Genomic DNA, 18,528 nt, shown 5'->3' on the forward strand with positions numbered 1-18,528 from the left:
CAAAACTAAGAGCAAACGCATCCAACAAATGTGTTGAGTCAAAAGGTTGATGTAGTCATTGTGTGCTAAAAATATGGGACCAAATTCTACACTTTTGACTACTTTACACAAGTAAATTTGTCCCAATACTTTTGGTCTCCTAAAATGTACATGAAGAGCTGTAATTTCTAAACCACAGAATCCAGACATAATTTAATAAAACAATATGTAAAATATATATAACTGGGCAAATTAATGTTCTAAGTTATAAGACACTTAAAATGCATCAGTGATTTAGTTTCCTGCAACTTTGACACACGACAAGAATGCCCCAGTGTGTACACTGTGTAACTGTTAGCAATTAGGCTAACTATAACCACCTGGTAGAGATGGAAAGGCTTTGCCAAAAACATCCTCAATTAAATGTTAACTACAAAGTAGCCTAATGCACCTGGCAGAATGATATGATTATTTGCATTAGTCAAGTGACCATTTGCTTTGCAAACTCTGCAATCACATCGCTAACGAAACCATGGGCCCCTCCCTGGTGCACACTTGAATTAAAGTGTAACTACACCCACAAAATTCGTATATTTTTCCCAGACCTGAAAAGTAGTCTCTTGATGTGTTTTAAGCATTGTTGTGGAATTGTTTTCTATATTAAAAAAAACTATTGAGAGCAAAAACATGGAGAAAGAGGCAACAAAAATAAAACTAATTTTATAAGGCCCTTATTTGGGTGAAGTGTTACCGGTGGCTCTTCTTTTCCTTACCTGCTGATCTCGCAGGCCACTCGGCCCTTCATTTCGATGACATCCGAGGAAGTCGCAAACCCGAGACGCCTCAGGACGCGCTTCCTGCACTTGAGCTCGTCCATCTGCAGCACGGTTCGAGCCTTCTTCAGCTCCCGCTTGGCCCCTTTGATATCCCCCGCAATCTGACATACAGACACAGGACAACATGACACTTAAAACCCATTGCGCCCTAGTAAGGAACCAGAAAATATGACTGATCTCAGTGCTAACAACCAGACCATAGACCGCTTTCAAGGAAACAAATATGTGCATTTGTCATTAGGCTGAACAATCCATTTAAAATGTACCATTTTATGCATATCATAAGGCCATATTGTAATGTTTCGAGAGTCCAGATGAAGATTTGTCGTGCATGACTGAAGCTGCAAACTGTGGCATTCAATCCAATCAGAGCTCAGCCATAGCCAAGACTGACAGCCGAGGCGGAGGTAGTGTTGGTTAACTGTCTCGGTCTGTTACAGGCAGCTGTTTTCCTCTCCTCCACACAGTGCCCAACAGTCCCTTCTTAAAACCATTATCCAATTACAGGCTCACCCATCACCATTATATCATGCTGCAGGGAGAGTCTGACTGAAAACACGGGGCAACTAGACAACACCAATATTAGGCAACCTCACTTTTGTTTTTACATGTGTTGTGGAGTATACAGGTTACGAGATGTGGGCGCCGAGTGACATCACTTAGTAAAGTAAAAAAGTGGGCGTAAGGTACGAATGGTGTTTGACCGGAGCATTGCAGCTTTGTTTAACCAACATTTAATTTGTCATTTAGCAGATGTTTTTATTCAAAGAGATTCAGGGTGTTCACACTACGTCCCTTACAGACAATTTTTGTGAAGTGTGAACACTCCAAAAGGAACTCAGAACCCTCAAAAGTGCCCCGAAGTGAACCGAGACCAATCGAGAGGTGGTCCGAGTTCAGTTCGCTTGAATTCCGTGGTACGGTTCCCTTTTTTAAGGACAATGTGAACACAAAGCTCCCTAGGTTCACTTGTCATTATTCCCGCACCACACACTGGACTACTGCAACACTGTTTCCACTGCCATAACACCATTGGTGCCATAAATGAGAAGATGAGCAGGTTCGTGGGAAAAAAAGCTTTGGATATTGATTAGCGATTGTCAAGGATGCACAGAAAGAAAGTTTTGGGTTCAGATTATTTGTTTGCAATATGTGATCTATAGGCTAAGAGAGCATCATAAGTTGTTCATTATATTGTTGGGTTTGAATAGTGTGCGAAGACAACATATTTGGCGAGAATTACAACATAGGGTACAAAATCAATTCTAGGGGCAGTACCTTACATTGGGTGTACAGCATTAATTAATCTGCAGTTATTATTCTGTTATTTATTCAGTTACCGTTCATATTAAATGTTAATATTATCTTCTGATGACAATTATGTATAATATTTTAACTAAATGCAATCTATCAGCTTCCAACTGTAAGTGGGCATATCTAGCTGTCCAATAACACATTCTGATGGAATGGCAGAGTGCATTGAGTGAATGTTGGAAAAATATATTGGTTCCTCCTAAACATAGCAATGTGAATGCAAAGAGGACTCGGACCACAAAGTAGGTGAAGTGAACTGACAAAAGAGTTGAGTCCTCATTCAAAGGCAAGGGCAGTGTGTCTACAAAGAGAACTGGTCTTTTTTTAAACATTTTTTTTTTTACCTCAAGAGTTCACTTTAAAGAGCACTGAGATCAGAACTTATGTGTGAAAACAGTCTTACAGTAGTTAATGCATACATTTTCATATCCCCCCCCCACAATATACTGGTCCCCCATGGGAGTTGAACCCACAGCCATGGTGTTGCAAGCGCCATATGCTCTACCAACCGAGCCAGACAGGACCCATACACATAAAGAACAAGCTACACACGTGAAGGCCACCGGTCGGCTATTAGTCTTTCTCTGGGTCACACGTCATAAAACCTACATTGAAAGGTATGTTGTTTCATTCAATTGAAATGTCATGGTATATCCTTGTAGTATGTAACAAAGTCAAATGGATATTTTTATCAAATTTTGAAAAAGCCTGTGTTAAAACAAGCATTTCATTTTTGGGGGTGTAAAAATGAACTCACAAGTTTCCAATACTAATCGTCCGTTCGGATATTCGAATAACCATGCACGTCCCTAGTGTAAGGTTACGCCTAGGAATTTTATTCAAGCCCAAGTCAACCCAGAAAAACCACCCAGAATGGAACCAGCTTTGTGTTACTAGTGAACGTGCACGTCTGTATGAGTCTTTCCTTCTGTAGCAGGCCGATCAGTAGTGTGCGGTGGTCCAATCCCAGAGGCCAGGCAGAGGATTGGAGATCTTTTTCGAGCAGGTGTAAATCTCACGTCATGCCTAATCAAACATGGTGTGTCTGTGTGTGTGTGTGTGTAATCTGGTTTACAGGGCTTTATCCCTTCCCATGTGCAGACATGTTATAATGCCCACACACAGAGATAACAGAGGTCATGACCTAGGCCAGTTGTTGGAGCAGGGAATGGAAAAATATAAATAACCAACCCAGCACAGTACAGCTCGCGACTTAAAAGGAAAGATTCACCCATTTTGAATGCTATATTGCTTGTGTGCATCTGAGCGATGTTCGATCGATTCCAGGGTCATTTCATGTGTATCTGAGTAATTGCCGTTCAAGCAGGCAGAAATTAGTCTGGTATTACGTAGCACTGTGATAAAGTCGCTCTCACTACACTGGAAGTTTATAGGAATACGACTTTTGGATGGTGAAAACGTCTATCATAACATGTCAGATTTCAATACTGGCCGGTGTCATAACGCGGGAGAGGTTGTCTTTGGAACGAGAGCCCAACACACCTCTCCTATTTGTCTAACTCTTCGGTTCAGGGTGCATTGCATGGAGCCTTTGCATTGCCGCTGTGAACATCAGACTTCACTCTGCAAGGCACATCAATCTGCAGATTGAACATGGTGAGATTGTAGACTCCTTAAATTGATAGTGCAGTTTGTTTAGGCAATTTTACAGCCAACTACCTACTTCACATGCTGAACTGTACTTGGATTATTGTATGTTACCCAGCAAGCCCATAGACAGCATTACATGGGTTTTGTAGTCGCCTTGAGCTGCAACAGATTTCCACATGTTGCTACCAACATTATGACAAAAGGAAACATTTGTTCACAACAACAAAAAAATGTCACGTGTTATTTAACACTGGAAATTACAAGGAATGGGTGGTTTTGAATAAATGTTTCCTTTAAAGCTGGAACATGTAACTTTTTGGGCTTCCCAACCAAATTCGCATAGAAAGGCGTTATAAATCTCTCATTGAAACAAGTCTAAGAAGTTCTATGGTGTGCCATTTCTATGATTCCCATTCTTAAGTTTTGTTTTTGTGTCTTTTACTTTTGGTTTTGTACATCAGCTTCAAACATGTGAAAATACAATGTTTCTGGTTATGAAAACTATATTTCACAGCGGTTTAGATGATTCTATACACTAGACTTGGTTGTTTTGTCACAAACTGAAATTACGAAAATTCTTAATTTTTGCAAACAGGAAATAGCGGAGCAATTTCTCCATAGTGCTTCTTCAACACGCATCCTCTCACAGGTACTTGGCATCACAAATATTAACTTTATTCCTCATTTCATAAATATCTCCCTTCTTGGCATTTTAGAGCTAGCCAATTAAAAGAGACACAGTCGGTTGGTGCTGAATGTTCTGCCAAAATTAGATGAATGAATGAGAGCGATCTCATTTCCATCAGATATTGTACTTCGCCACACCCTATGTCTATTTCTGTCAGTAAATGGCCGTTTCCAGCTCAGGCGGACAGGAAGAGACCGAAAACAATTGTTCTGATTTAGGCTAGATCTACTTAAGTGACCTTGGGGTGTGGGCACTTGGAGGATTTAGTACAGAACCTTTGATTTAAGTTCAAAATCATTCAAATATTTTTCGTCAATGTCTCTTGAACCACAACCTATCCACAAAACATAATACTCATCATAGCCCCACTGACAAACTATCAATCATTACTTACTGACAGAACATTATATGGTGCCAGCAATACAGTGGGCAGTGTGGCCCTACAGGACATGAACCAACCAACCATCCCAAATACCACCACCCCACCCATCCTCACCAGGGCTTTCCTCTCGCAGAGGGAGTAGACTGCCTCCAGGCTAGGGTCAGAGTGCATGGGGTGGGAGTACATCCTGTGTTCAAACGCCTCCACCTTCTGGATGACCTTCTTCAGGCCCGGGTCCTTAATGCCCATGTCATCGATGGGGTCCAGAAGGGGAACGCCGTCCGGGAACCTCTTCTGCACCTCCTGTGTGGTGGAGACAAGACCAGAGAATGATCCATGAGAAAGCCTTTGATCGCCGTTGACAAATAGATTTATTCTATCTACAGTACCAGTCAAAAATGTGGACATCTACACGTTTCTCTTTATTTTTTACTATTTTCTACATTGTAGAATAATAGTGAAGACTTCAAAACTATGAAATAACATTAGGACTCATGTAGTAACCACAATGTTTATGATAAATGTTTCTCATGGTGTTGTCCCCTCCAGGAATGCAAACTGGCGAGGGCCCAAAAAAAGTGACAATTTCTTTTGCGCAGATTTTTTTTTATATTGGTGTAAACTGCAAGGAAATGTGCCTATTTTCAGAGTTGGGTTGTCACAATACCAACATTTGACTAATGATGTGATACCAGGCCAAGTATCACGATACCGAGAAGTAGTTTGATACCACAGGGTTCTCACCTGTATGGATTTGAGCATGCTCTGTCTGTTGTCATAAGGCCGCAGGTCTTTGGGGCTGTAGAGACGAACTGAACTGATGGAGGTCAGGAGGTGGAGCATCACAGGAACCACCTGATCAGAAGCAATACAAAATCATAAGTATATTAGTTGATGCATACAGTTGCTACACAAACACATATGCATCTATTTACTTAGCATCATCCAATGTAGCTGTCATCATAGCTATCATCATTGACTGAGGCAGGAGATCCTGAACACTAACTAATGGGGTTTTAAATGCATATAAAGAACTAAGACGCAATCCTGTCTGCTGCCATGTCTACAGGATCTGTATATTGGCACAAACTGCAGAACACCTGATTCAACTAGTCAACCTCTCCATTTAAATCAAATTTGTTCCCCTAGTCTGTACTTTTTAATGCCAGAAAAGCCACTGGATATTGGTCTGCAGATCCCTCCAGTCCACACACTGCCAGATCGACGGCACAGGCTACAGAGGAGCTGGAAGAGCTTGGGGAGAGTGGGACTTTGCCGTACTTTGACAGTGAAGGGGAAGATATGAGGGAGAGAGTGGGGAGAGAAAGAGAGGCTTTGCTTTGACAGAGGGATTCATCGTAACGCGTTTAACAGGAGTGAGCCCAGAAAGCAGTGCCAGACAGCATTTCAGCTAGAGTTTAAGGGCTACTCTGAGATATGGAAGAATAATACGAGACGAGAGACAGGCAGGCAGCTAAAGTCATCCAGATCTAGACGGGGCTCACAGAGGAGTTTAGGACAGGAGGACTGCACTAAATAACAAGACAGACTCTAAAAGGACTAGTGCAAAATGGTGGAAACGTGCACAGGCAGCAAAAGACACAGCAGTTTTAAAGCATGGTACTTGGCAAACTTGGATTCAAATACTATTTGACGTCTTTCAAATACTTTGAGCATTCGATTTAGCCTGCCTGGAGTGCCAGGTGGGCGAGTGTTGTAGTTGAGAGTTCTCTATTGGTTCCATTGCAACAGGCAAGCTCAATCATGCACAGAAACAGTATTTGAAATGATTCAAACAGTATTTGAACCCAGGTCTGGTGGTATTTGGGTAGAAGACAGCCGATATAGTGAGAAGGGTAGACAGAGAGAGCCAGGGGGATATGGGATATATGAGAGGGGGAGAAAGAGAGCGGGATGAAGTCAGATTTTTAAAAAGTGTCTGTGCCCATATGAACATAAACTAAGACAGAGTGTGTGTGTGTGTGTGACTGGATATGAACCTAAACTGAGAGAAGTCTAAAAGTTGAAATGGTGTTTATATTATATAGAGGGTTACAAAACCAAAGGAAAATAAATAAATGTTTTATACGAGGACCATCGATCCCGACCCCACCATTCATGGTGTTTCAATGTGAACATGAACATACTGTATAAGACAACAAATGAACATAGCATACAAGCTCATTTATCCTGAAAACAGAGATAAAATATGTGCTCCATGTCCATTACGTGGTTGTTGCTTTAAGTTAAAGGGAAGCTCTGGGACACAGCACAGCAGCAGTTTCACTATTAACGACTTGGCCATGTTTGATTTCCTTCAGGCTCAAGGACAGTTACAGTGTAGTAACCCCTCCCGTAAATGACTTGTGTGTGTGTGTGGTCCACATTCTAGAAAGAACCACTTCAAAATGTTGGATTCCATCCTGCGGCAGACCACCAAACCAGGAGTACATAGTATCCACTGGTATTATTGTATCATTGCATTGGCTATGTCTGAATTAGCAACCCATCAGGTCTTTTGACTCTGTGTGAGGCCATATAGGGTCAAAAGTAGTGCACTAGGGCACTGGTTCCTCCCCTTCAATCATTGGGGAACATCCCACACCTTTCTCCCCCTGCGATTCTATACATTTCACCATGGGGTGGATTTTTCCTGCAATTCTACACATTTTGCCATGTCGAATGTGCTGTCGGAGTGACTCAAAACATTACAATACATATGTGCAACAAAAAAAAAAAACTAGCTAAAAACTTTTGACAAGTTATAAATACCTCTGAAATTCCTAATTAATACAATACCCAATTTCAAAATTGCACCTTGTGCATTCTACTATCACAACTTAAGAGTAAGTTGAAAGCCCGAGTTCCCTAAAAAAAATAAAGGAACCACCCCCATTTCTGACGGAGCCACGTCGTCCCCAATCATATGTACCCACCTGCATTTCCCCCTTCTCCCCAGCGGCAGCGGGTTTGGCAGCCTCTGTGGTGGTGTTCTTCACACTCTCCTTACTGCAGTGGACCAGCACCTCTACCACGTATAGAGGGTCTGCGTCACCCGTTATGGCCTGGAGGGAAACAATCACATACCCTCAACATGGGTGCAACACTAAGCATTATGGGGTAACCTGAAGGACAACAAATGCATAACAGAGCCCCAAAACACATGCTATAAAAACACACGCTATAACACAAGGTGTATCTACATTGTATTTAGTTTTAATACCAAAAAAAAAGGTTGTGTTTTCACAGATCCTTTCTGATAACATTCAACATATCAAAATTACCTTGACATTTGACTTCTTCGAGAAATTAACAACCACACCCCACCCAAAGTCAGCATCTTCGTTTTTGACCTGGAAAATAGTTCAACATTATAGGCACGTCTGTATGTACAACAAACGCTCATATTGTTCCTTATCTCAGAAAAACTACATTGAAAAAAATAACATTTTTTTATCTGCGTAAGCCCTTTTGAACAGCACATGAAGACCAAAGAACGGTGGTGTACATTTTGTCTTTGGGCTGTGCTACATAGTAAGTATTTGAGTTGGTGGTATGAGTGGTATTTGGGTCTCTAACCTTGACTAGTCTGCCAGGCTGGAGGAAGGGAAGACAGTATTTTGGTTTGTGGATGAAGTCTTCTATCTCCTTGCTCAGTTTGGCCAGTTGTTGGCGGATCTTATAGTAGGTCACCACACTCTCCTCGTTGGGGATCTCTATGGCGTTGTACATCTCTTCCAGCTTCGCCATCTCTGTGGACATCAGAGGAAAGGCAGTCGTACACACAGAAATAGAATTACTAGAATGGGAACGCACACCAATAGAGTGGGGATTCCCGTTCTGGTAATTCCGGTCACACGGTATGGAACGAGCAGCTAAAAAATTGCACCTCAAACCGATGAATGATACACACAGACATTCTAATAAATGTATGCTATCGCTAAAATTACTGTGTGTCGCAAGTTCGATGGATCGCGGTGATTCTGCCCTAAGTTTTATTTAAAAATAGAGCTCACAGGGTCATTTGTTTGTTGTTTGTCAAGGATAGGGGATTTGGAATGAGAAGCTGTTATTTTTGATACTATACAGACATCAACACGTCTTACCTGCGTGTGACTAGGAGTCACTTTTTGGCACTCCGTTTACCTGCCTCTGTCAATTCCAAGGTGCACTGCTAAATCAGATTCTAATACATACAAATTGACAATTGATACTATTCTCACCCATCAGACTGTCAATTTAATCTCGTTTTTAGGCCAACTATTGTAATAAATATGTGTGAAATTAGTTTGGATATAGTTTAGGTGTAGTTTCAAGCTGACTGCCAGAGAATGACTCGCTGTGAATGACGGGCAGGGGGAGAAATGACATGTTCTCTTAAACTGCTTGTAACACATTCTTTTTGTGATATTAAGATTCAAACAATGTCGGTGTTTTAAAACAGACACGTTAAGGAAAAGTCAAGAACAGGCGGGAGATGCGACTTAAAATGGTAAGAGTAATACTTTTTTTTTTTAAAGCACATTTGGCTCGAGTCAACATGACTCTCCTAAAGTTAAGAGGATCAAGAATACACCAGCAAGTAGGCAACATCAAAACATGTCTTTATAAAGCTTTGCATGTACTATATTTGGCCAAACCATAATCAGCAGAACAGTCTACCGAATCAATCTGATCTATTCTCTTGAATAAAGCACGACTAGCAGGGGGGATTCCCAACCAATGGAGAGGTTGAGAACCAAATCCAGGACTGGAGTAGGTAGGCCTATATTCTGTACTCACTCTCTACGACCCCGGGCACAGCCCTGTAGTGCTGAAACTGGTAGAAAGACTTCTCCAGCATGTACTCCGGGTTGATCTCCTCCACCCGCAGCAAGTTGAGAACCATGTTGTAGGTGAGGTGGAAGGCACTGTTCAGAGGGTCTGCCGAGCCCTGGGGTGGGAGAAAGGAGAAGATGGGAGGGAGAGGTTAGGTTTAGACAGATTGAACGTATTCACCAGGGTGAGCACGATGTTGTAGCTGAGGCGGAGCAGGAGAGAGGACGATGGTCATTCAGCTGATTATTCAAAGAGACACACTCGCGTCATATGGAAAGCCGAGTAACTCAGGGGACAGTTTAAACAAATAGTCCTTGAATCAGTCAAACATTGTCACCACGTCCTACTCTGACAAGACCTCTAGTTAGGGACTGAAACAAGGAGTTTGGATCCCCCATTCAAATCAACACAAGCTGATGGTGAGTGACTAAATGTACCAAATTGTGAAATCACATTACAACAGAAAAGTTATCCATTCTCCAAGGAAATGTTTGAGGCCACTTGTCTATGAAGCCAAGGGCAGTTGGAGTTTCTCAGAATCTTTCTTTCGCAATCAAAACTGATCCTTCAGTTGTGGTTTCCATAAAGCGATTACAACAGTACAGTAAGAAGATAAATGATATCTACTCCAGAGCAGCCAGATGTCTCATTAAAATACATTCCTGCCATTAATCTGTCATGTGTTAGCCAGTGTATTCCACAAACACATGAAGTAGCCAGCCAAATAGATAAAGTAGCTTGCCAGGACCCCCCGGGCAGTAAGCCCCCCCCCAGCGGGTTTAAGAATTGTTTGCAAAAAATATTTTTGGTGGCCTCTGGTACCTTCTAATGCCTTGATACCATCAGAAATACACAGCAAAATGACTGAATACTTTGAGTTGCCCTCAGACTGGACACATTTTTTGTGGTATTGTTTACAATTTCAAATAGTGACAATGTATGAATTCACTGTATTGTTAGCTTTTTGGGATTCGTCTAGGCCTGTATGATAAGGACTATTTTCTAAGTAAGAGAACATTAAAACAGAATAGCCTTACCTAACTTTAAAAATTAAAATAAAAAAATACAATTGTGCGATGGGCACTTTCTCTAATGGGAAAATGGGTCTCTAAAATAAACAGAGCAGATGTTCAATTAAGTTCTGGGTTAAGAGCTAGAACAAAGTCAGTTAAATTAGTGAAAGAATTTCAAATAGTGTGCAACTTTGGGAATGGCAGTAAGTCAGTTATAAAACTGAACGACTTGATTAGTGTAGTGTTAGCTAGCTACATAGTTGTCTTTGCTGTTTTCGTATCCAAGATAATTGTGTAGTTTAGAGTGTGGAGTCTTAGAGTGATAATTGCGTTATTATCGTATTTCGTCGTCCTCCTATCTGCCTAGCAGCTAGCCAGCTAGCATACGTTCACCGGCTACCGTAGCACTGTAGTAACTATCACACTCAACTGAACGACTTGATTAGTGTAGTATTAGCTAGCTACATAGTTGTCTTTGCTGTCTTCGTATCCAAGATAATTGTGTAGTCTTAGAGTGATTATCTTAATTCACCGAGGTTAGCTAGCCAGCTATTTTGTCGTCCTTAACGTAGGAGACACTCCTAGCTAGCCAATAGCCAGCCAACGTCTACTGAATAGAACTTTCACATTCCGGTCGCATTCCGCTTCGCTCCACAGGTAGTATCACATTTTCATTTCATTTCATTACAGTCCCAACGGTGTGATTTGTTTGATCGTAGCTAGCTACATAGCTAGCTACATAGCCGTCTTTGTTTCAAAGATAATTGTGTAGTCTAGAGCGATTTTCTAGGTTAGCTAGCCAGCTATTGTCGTTCTCCTAACGCAACGTAACGTAACCAACACTGCTAGCTAGCCAGCTAGCTCCCGAAAAGCAGCATTGTAGAAACTTCACACTCAACGGTACGACTTGATTAGGGTAGTGTCAACAACGCAGCTAGCCTACCCCAGCAGTACTGTATCATTTTAATCATTTTAGTCAATTAGATTCTTGCTACGTAAGCTTAACTTTCTGAACATTCGAGACGTGTAGTCCACTTGTCATTCCAATCTCCTCTGCATTAGCGTAGCCTCTTCTCTAGCCTGTCAACTATGTGTCTGTCTATCCCTGTTCTCTCCTCTCTGCACAGACCATACAAACGCTCCACACCGCATGGCCGCGGCCACCCTAATCTGGTGGTCCCAGCGCGCACGACCCACGTGGAGTTCCAGGTCTCCGGTAGCCTCTGGAACTGCCGATCTGCGGCCAACAAGGCAGAGTTCATCTCAGCCTATGCCTCCCTCCAGTCCCTCGACTTCTTGGCTCTGACGGAAACATGGATCACCACAGACAACACCGCTACTCCTACTGCTCTCTCTTCGTCCGCCCACATGCTCTCGCACACCCGAGAGCTTCTGGTCAGCGGGGTGGTGGCACCGGGATCCTCATCTCTCCCAAGTGGTCATTCTCTCTTTCTCCCCTTACCCATCTGTCTATCGCCTCCTTTGAATTCCATGCTGTCACAGTTACCAGCCCTTTCAAGCTTAACATCCTTATCATTTATCGCCCTCCAGGTTCCTCGGAGAGTTCATCAATGAGCTTGATGCCTTGATAAGCTCCTTTCCTGAGGACGGCTCACCTCTCACAGTTCTGGGCGACTTTAACCTCCCCACGTCTACCTTTGACTCATTCCTCTCTGCCTCCTTCTTTCCACTCCTCTCCTCTTTTGACCTCACCCTCTCACCTTCCCCCCTACTCACAAGGCAGGCAATACGCTCGACCTCATCTTTACTAGATGCTGTTCCTCCACTAACCTCATTGCAACTCCCCTCCAAGTCTCCGACCACTACCTTGTATCCTTTTCCCTCTCGCTCTCATCCAACACTTCCCACACTGCCCCTACTCGGATGGTATCGCGCCGTCCCAACCTTCGCTCTCTCTCCCCGCTACTCTCTCCTCTTCCATCCTATCATCTCTTCCCTCTGCTCAAACCTTCTCCAACCTATCTCCTGATTCTGCCTCCTCAACCCTCCTCTCCTCCCTTTCTGCATCCTTTGACTCTCTATGTCCCCTATCCTCCAGGCCGGCTCGGTCCTCCCCTCCCGCTCCGTGGCTCGACGACTCATTGCGAGCTCACAGAACAGGGCTCCGGGCAGCCGAGCGGAAATGGAGGAAAACTCGCCTCCCTGCGGACCTGGCATCCTTTCACTCCCTCCTCTCTACATTTTCCTCCTCTGTCTCTGCTGCTAAAGCCACTTTCTACCACTCTAAATTCCAAGCATCTGCCTCTAACCCTAGGAAGCTCTTTGCCACCTTCTCCTCCCTCTTGAATCCTCCTCCCCCTCCCCCTCCTCCCTCTCTGCAGATGACTTCGTCAACCATTTTGAAAAGAAGGTCGACGACATCCGATCCTCGTTTGCTAAGTCAAACGACACCGCTGGTTCTGCTCACACTGCCCTACCCTGTGCTCTGACCTCTTTCTCCCCTCTCTCTCCAGATGACATCTCGCGTCTTGTGACGGCCGGCCGCCCAACAACCTGCCCGCTTGACCCTATCCCCTCCTCTCTTCTCCAGACCATCTCCGGTGACCTTCTCCCTTACCTCACCTCGCTCATCAACTCATCCCTGACCGCTGGCTACGTCCCTCCTGTCTTCAAGAGAGCGAGAGTTGCACCCCTTCTGAAAAAACCTACACTCGATCCCTCCGATGTCAACAACTACAGACCAGTATCCCTTCTTTCTTTTCTCTCCAAAACTCTTGAACGTGCCGTCCTTGGCCAGCTCTCCCGCTATCTCTCTCAGAATGACCTTCTTGATCCAAATCAGTCAGGTTTCAAGACTAGTCATTCAACTGAGACTGCTCTTCTCTGTATCACGGAGGCGCTCCGCACTGCTAAAGCTAACTCTCTCTCCTCTGCTCTCATCCTTCTAGACCTATCGGCTGCCTTCGATACTGTGAACCATCAGATCCTCCTCTCCACCCTCTCCGAGTTGGGCATCTCCGGCGCGGCCCACGATTGGATTGCGTCCTACCTGACAGGTCGCTCCTACCAGGTGGCGTGGCGAGAATCCGTCTCCTCACCACGTGCTCTCACCACTGGTGTCCCCCAGGGCTCTGTTCTAGGCCCTCTCCTATTCTCGCTATACACCAAGTCACTTGGCTCTGTCATAACCTCACATGGTCTCTCCTATCATTGCTATGCAGACGACACACACAATTAATCTTCTCCTTTCCCCCTTCTGACGACCAGGTGGCGAATCGCATCTCTGCATGTCTGGCAGACATATCAGTGTGGATGACGGATCATCACCTCAAGCTGAACCTCGGCAAGACGGAGCTGCTCTTCCTCCCGGGGAAGGACTGCCCGTTCCATGATCTCGCCATCACGGTTGACAACTCCATTGTGTCCTCGTCCCAGAGCGCTAAGAACCTTGGCGTGATCCTGGACAACACCCTGTCGTTCTCAAATAACATCAAGGCGGTGGCCCGTTCCTGTAGGTTCATGCTCTACAACATCCGCAGAGTACGACCCTGCCTCACACAGGAAGCGGCGCAGGTCCTAATCCAGGCACTTGTCATCTCCCGTCTGGATTACTGCAACTCGCTGTTGGCTGGGCTCCCTGCCTGTGCCATTAAACCCCTACAACTCATCCAGAACGCCGCAGCCCGTCTGGTGTTCAACCTTCCCAAGTTCTCTCACGTCACCCCGCTCCTCCGCTCTCTCCACTGGCTTCCAGTTGAAGCTCGCATCCGCTACAAGACCATGGTGCTTGCCTACGGAGCTGTGAGGGAACGGCACCTCAGTACCTCCAGGCTCTGATCAGGCCCTACACCCAAACAAGGGCACTGCGTTCATCCACCTCTGCCCTGCTCGCCTCCCTACCACTGAGGAAGTACAGTTCCCGCTCAGCCCAGTCAAAACTGTTCGCTGCGCTGGCCCCCAATGGTGGAACAAACTCCCTCACGACGCCAGGACAGCGGAGTCAATCACCACCTTCCGGAGACACCTGAAACCCCACCTCTTTCAGGAATACCTAGGATAGGATAAAGTAATCCTTCTCACCCCCCTTAAAAGACCTAGATGCACTATTGTAAAGTGGCTGTTCCACTGGATGTCATAAGGTGAAAGCACCAATTTGTAAGTCGCTCTGGATAAGAGCGTCTGCTAAATGACTTAAATGTAAATGTAAAAATGTTGTTTAAAAAAAAAGTCTGCTGACTTCCCCAGGATTCAAGCTTCCTTTCAAGAGAAATTTTCTCAGCTATCTGCAATACTGGTATGTTTGAAGAACGAAGCAGGTGTTAATCATGAGCTTCACTACACAGAAAGCAGCAGTTGACTACTCCGACACGGATTAAATGAATTACATACATCAATATCTTTGAAAATACCATATAAAAGTAAATGTTTAACACAATTCAATCGATTTTCTTTTATCATATTTTGGACCAGAGTGAGGCTATTGCTCTACTACTAGCCTAACAATTTATCTGCGGATAATCGCCAAAAAGCTTACCGGTATGCAAATTAGGGAACCAAATGAATGGCTCGCTTACCAACGCGATTGGGTAGGCTACTGACAAGTCACTCACTTTAACGTCACTGCCTGGCAAGTCCTGATGGACCTCAGATGGAAAATACAAAAGGAGATCTTTAGTTGACTTGTCCCGATGCGATACCATGGACACGTAAACTACGTTGAATGATTTATAAATGGCAAAGACGTGACATCGACCTCAGTCAGTTCCACACCTTTTACCAATTTTCAAGCTTGCTGTTCGTCCAAGTACAGTAATAGCCTACGCACCAGCACTTGGTGGCTGCATATGAAATACACGAAAGAAAATAAATGAAAGTGCCAGAAAATAGGATAAGTGAATTTCGACTCATCGTTCCCACATTATATGGGACGTGCAAATCGACTCAGACGAAGGAACATCATGCCCTCCCCTCCATGTAAAGACATTTGAGTTCAACCACCACAGCGTCCACACACACACACACCAGGAGGAACAGACAGCAGACTGTCACACCATCAGTGTTTCCCTGTCATCGCTCACTTTGTGACTGACAGGCACCTGTCCTATCTATAAATCGCACATCGCAGACTTATTTTCTAACTTATGAATTAACTAGGCTAGTTTTCAATAAGCATCACTTATTTTAGAAGGAGGGGGCTCAGCCGAGTTATTTTCTGACTTGCGAATTGTTTTTTTTTTTTAACTAGTTAATTTAAGTGGGAAAAGTATCCGGATGAAAATGATTGTGTATAGTCGACAGTGGAAAGCAGAAAAACACGGGTTAAGACCAAGATTAACTGCCTTTGTAGTCTGTGAAAGATGTTGTGCAAGCCTTAAGATGCTTCAACCCAGGACCAACGACACAAGGGACCAGGAAGAGATGGAGGACAGACCGTTCCCCAGAGAGAACCTCTACAATACAGGAGCACCTAAATGGAAAGAAAGGTTTGCGCTTTGGGGTTTCAGGCTTGCAAGTCAGTTAACCAAACCAAGGCTCCAAGGGTCCCTGATTGTATTAAGACTCCCTAAAGACTTGAGGTTTGAACACGAGAGTCAGTTAAACAAACCAAGAGCTGATAGATCCCTGATTATATCAAGACTAAGGATTCCCTATAGGTTAGGAGAAGTGTTTGGCTGAGGCTGAGTGAGTGTGTACTTGCAAATGACCTGAAGGTTAGGAATGAGCTACAGTTTAGGGGAAGTGTTTTTCTACACAGGCATGTCTATCTGTCCTTGTCTCTCTCTGCTCTGTGTGTGTGTGTGTAAATGACCCGAGGGTCGGGAAGTAGCTCTGTGACCCAGTAGAGAACCCCAAAACGACCGACTCACTCCATTACTGCGGCTCAGGAGAATATTAGGGTTCTTGGCTCCGGTTGTGCTTGTAAACCCCTGCCCTCTCTTCCCCCCCCTCTGTGCAATCATTCATAGAGCCTGTACGTCACCCGGACAGTGTGTGGAGGAGAGAACTGCGTCGTTTTAAAAACACTAGGGGAGATGTCTTGGCCCGAGAACTATTGTGAGATCATCGCAGCAGGGGTTAGGATCAGTGCAAGATTCAAGAGTAACTGATCTGGTGCTGAAAGTGTTTTACAACTGGACTACTAGGTGTTCTGGGACTCATATAGTGTACATACTAAGATGTGTTCTCTAACCCCTAAAATAAAAGATATCAGATCAATGCCAACACTGCAGGCATCCCAATCATTCATGTGTGTGTATTGACATTCTGTACACACACACACACGGAGAAAAGTTATGAGGATGATCCTTCTGTATGGAAATGACACACACACAGCTGTTATTCAAAGCCCCAGTGTGCAGTCTGTGTTTCGTCGGTACCTTAAGCAGCTGTTTCCCAATTGCAGGGCTCATCTTCTCATCCACCATGAAGATGACGATACCCCTCTCATCCATCCCTCTCCTGCCAGCTCGACCGGACATCTGGATGTACTCACCAGACGTGATCTAACACAGAGACAGAGCACAGCACATAAATATTGTCACTAATAATAGTCACAGCTGTCAAAACACACATGCTTGCTCGCTCACAGACACACAAATAGCAGCCACGTCAATATTCACACATGCATGGACATCTTTTGCGTGGGAGAAGTAGTTCAGAAATGTGGAGCTAGTACCAATGACAGAAGGTAAACTATTTGGCCTAATCGTCATTAGAAATGTGTACGGAATCAGATTAATTTACTCAAATAAAGGCCAATTCTCTTTTAGATGTCAAATTCCTCTGAAAAAAAGCCAGAACAGTGAATGGAGGTTTGTGGAGGATCCGCAAGTCACTATTAAGAAGGTGTTAAGTTTTGTACACACACACAACCAGTCAGAAGTTCACATTCTCATTCAAGGGTTTTTCAAAATGTTTACCATTTCCTATGTTGTATAATAATACTGAAGACATCAAAACTATGAAATAACACATATAGAATAATGTAGTAACCAAAAACAAGTGTTACACAAAAAACATGTTATATGGGAGATTCTTCAAAGTAGCCACCCTTTCCCTTGACAGCTTGGCATTCTCTCAACCAGCTTCCTGAGGTAGTCACCTGGAATGCATTTACATTAACAGGTGTGCTTTGTTAAAAGTGAATTAGTGGAATCGCTTTCCTTCTTAATGCGTTTGAGCCAATCAGTTGTCGGGGTGGTATACAGAAGACGGCCCTATTGGGTTAAAGACCAAGTCCGTATTATGGCAAGCAGAGCTCAAATTAGCAAAGAGAAACAACAGGCCATAATTACTTTAAGACATGACGGTCAGTCAATACGGAACATTTCAAGAACTTTTACAATTTCTTCAAGTGCAGTTGCAAAAACCATCAAGCGCTATGATGAAACTGGATCTCATGAGGACTGCCACAGGAAAGGAAGACCCATAGTTACCTCTGCTGCAGAGAATAGGTTCATTAGAGTTAACTGCACCTCAGAAATTGCAGCCCGAATAAATGCTTCACAGAGTTCAAATAACACAAATCAACTGTCCAAAGGAGACTGTGTGAATCAGACCTTCATGGTCGAATTGTTACAAAGAAACGACTACTAAAAGGACACCAATAAGAAGAAGAGACTTGCTTGGGCCATGAAACATGAGCAATGGACATTATACTGGTGGAAAACTGGCCTTTTGTCTGATGAGTCCAAATTTGAGATTTTTGGTTTCAACCGCCGTGTCTTTGTGGGACGCAGAGTAGGTGAAGGGATGATATCCACATCTGTGGTTACCACCGTGAAGCATGGAGGTGGTGGTGTGATGGTGCTTTGCTGGTGACAGTCTGATTTATTTAAAATTCAAGACACACGTAACCAGCATGGCTACCACAGCACTCTGCAGCAATATGCCATCCAATCTGGTTTGCGCTTAGCGTGACTATCA

General features: G+C 43.9%; 1 protein-coding gene across 1 annotated transcript in view; it reads right to left on the minus strand.

Moving 5' to 3' along the window:
• The window catches only part of LOC115127087 (exosome RNA helicase MTR4), a 49,234-nt gene that overhangs the window by 11,398 nt on the left and 19,308 nt on the right, over nucleotides 1–18,528 (minus strand). The window contains exons 14-21 of the mRNA XM_029656727.2: nucleotides 16,980–17,105; nucleotides 9,593–9,743; nucleotides 8,390–8,562; nucleotides 8,095–8,163; nucleotides 7,747–7,875; nucleotides 5,555–5,665; nucleotides 4,925–5,113; nucleotides 753–916 (exon numbers count right to left, since the gene is read on the minus strand). Coding sequence (XP_029512587.1) covers nucleotides 753–916; nucleotides 4,925–5,113; nucleotides 5,555–5,665; nucleotides 7,747–7,875; nucleotides 8,095–8,163; nucleotides 8,390–8,562; nucleotides 9,593–9,743; nucleotides 16,980–17,105 — 1,112 coding nt within the window. The remainder of the gene's footprint in view (nucleotides 1–752; nucleotides 917–4,924; nucleotides 5,114–5,554; nucleotides 5,666–7,746; nucleotides 7,876–8,094; nucleotides 8,164–8,389; nucleotides 8,563–9,592; nucleotides 9,744–16,979; nucleotides 17,106–18,528) is intronic.

The sequence above is a fragment of the Oncorhynchus nerka genome, linkage group LG4 (assembly GCF_034236695.1).
Source record: "Oncorhynchus nerka isolate Pitt River linkage group LG4, Oner_Uvic_2.0, whole genome shotgun sequence".
Lineage (NCBI taxonomy): Eukaryota > Metazoa > Chordata > Actinopteri > Salmoniformes > Salmonidae > Oncorhynchus > Oncorhynchus nerka.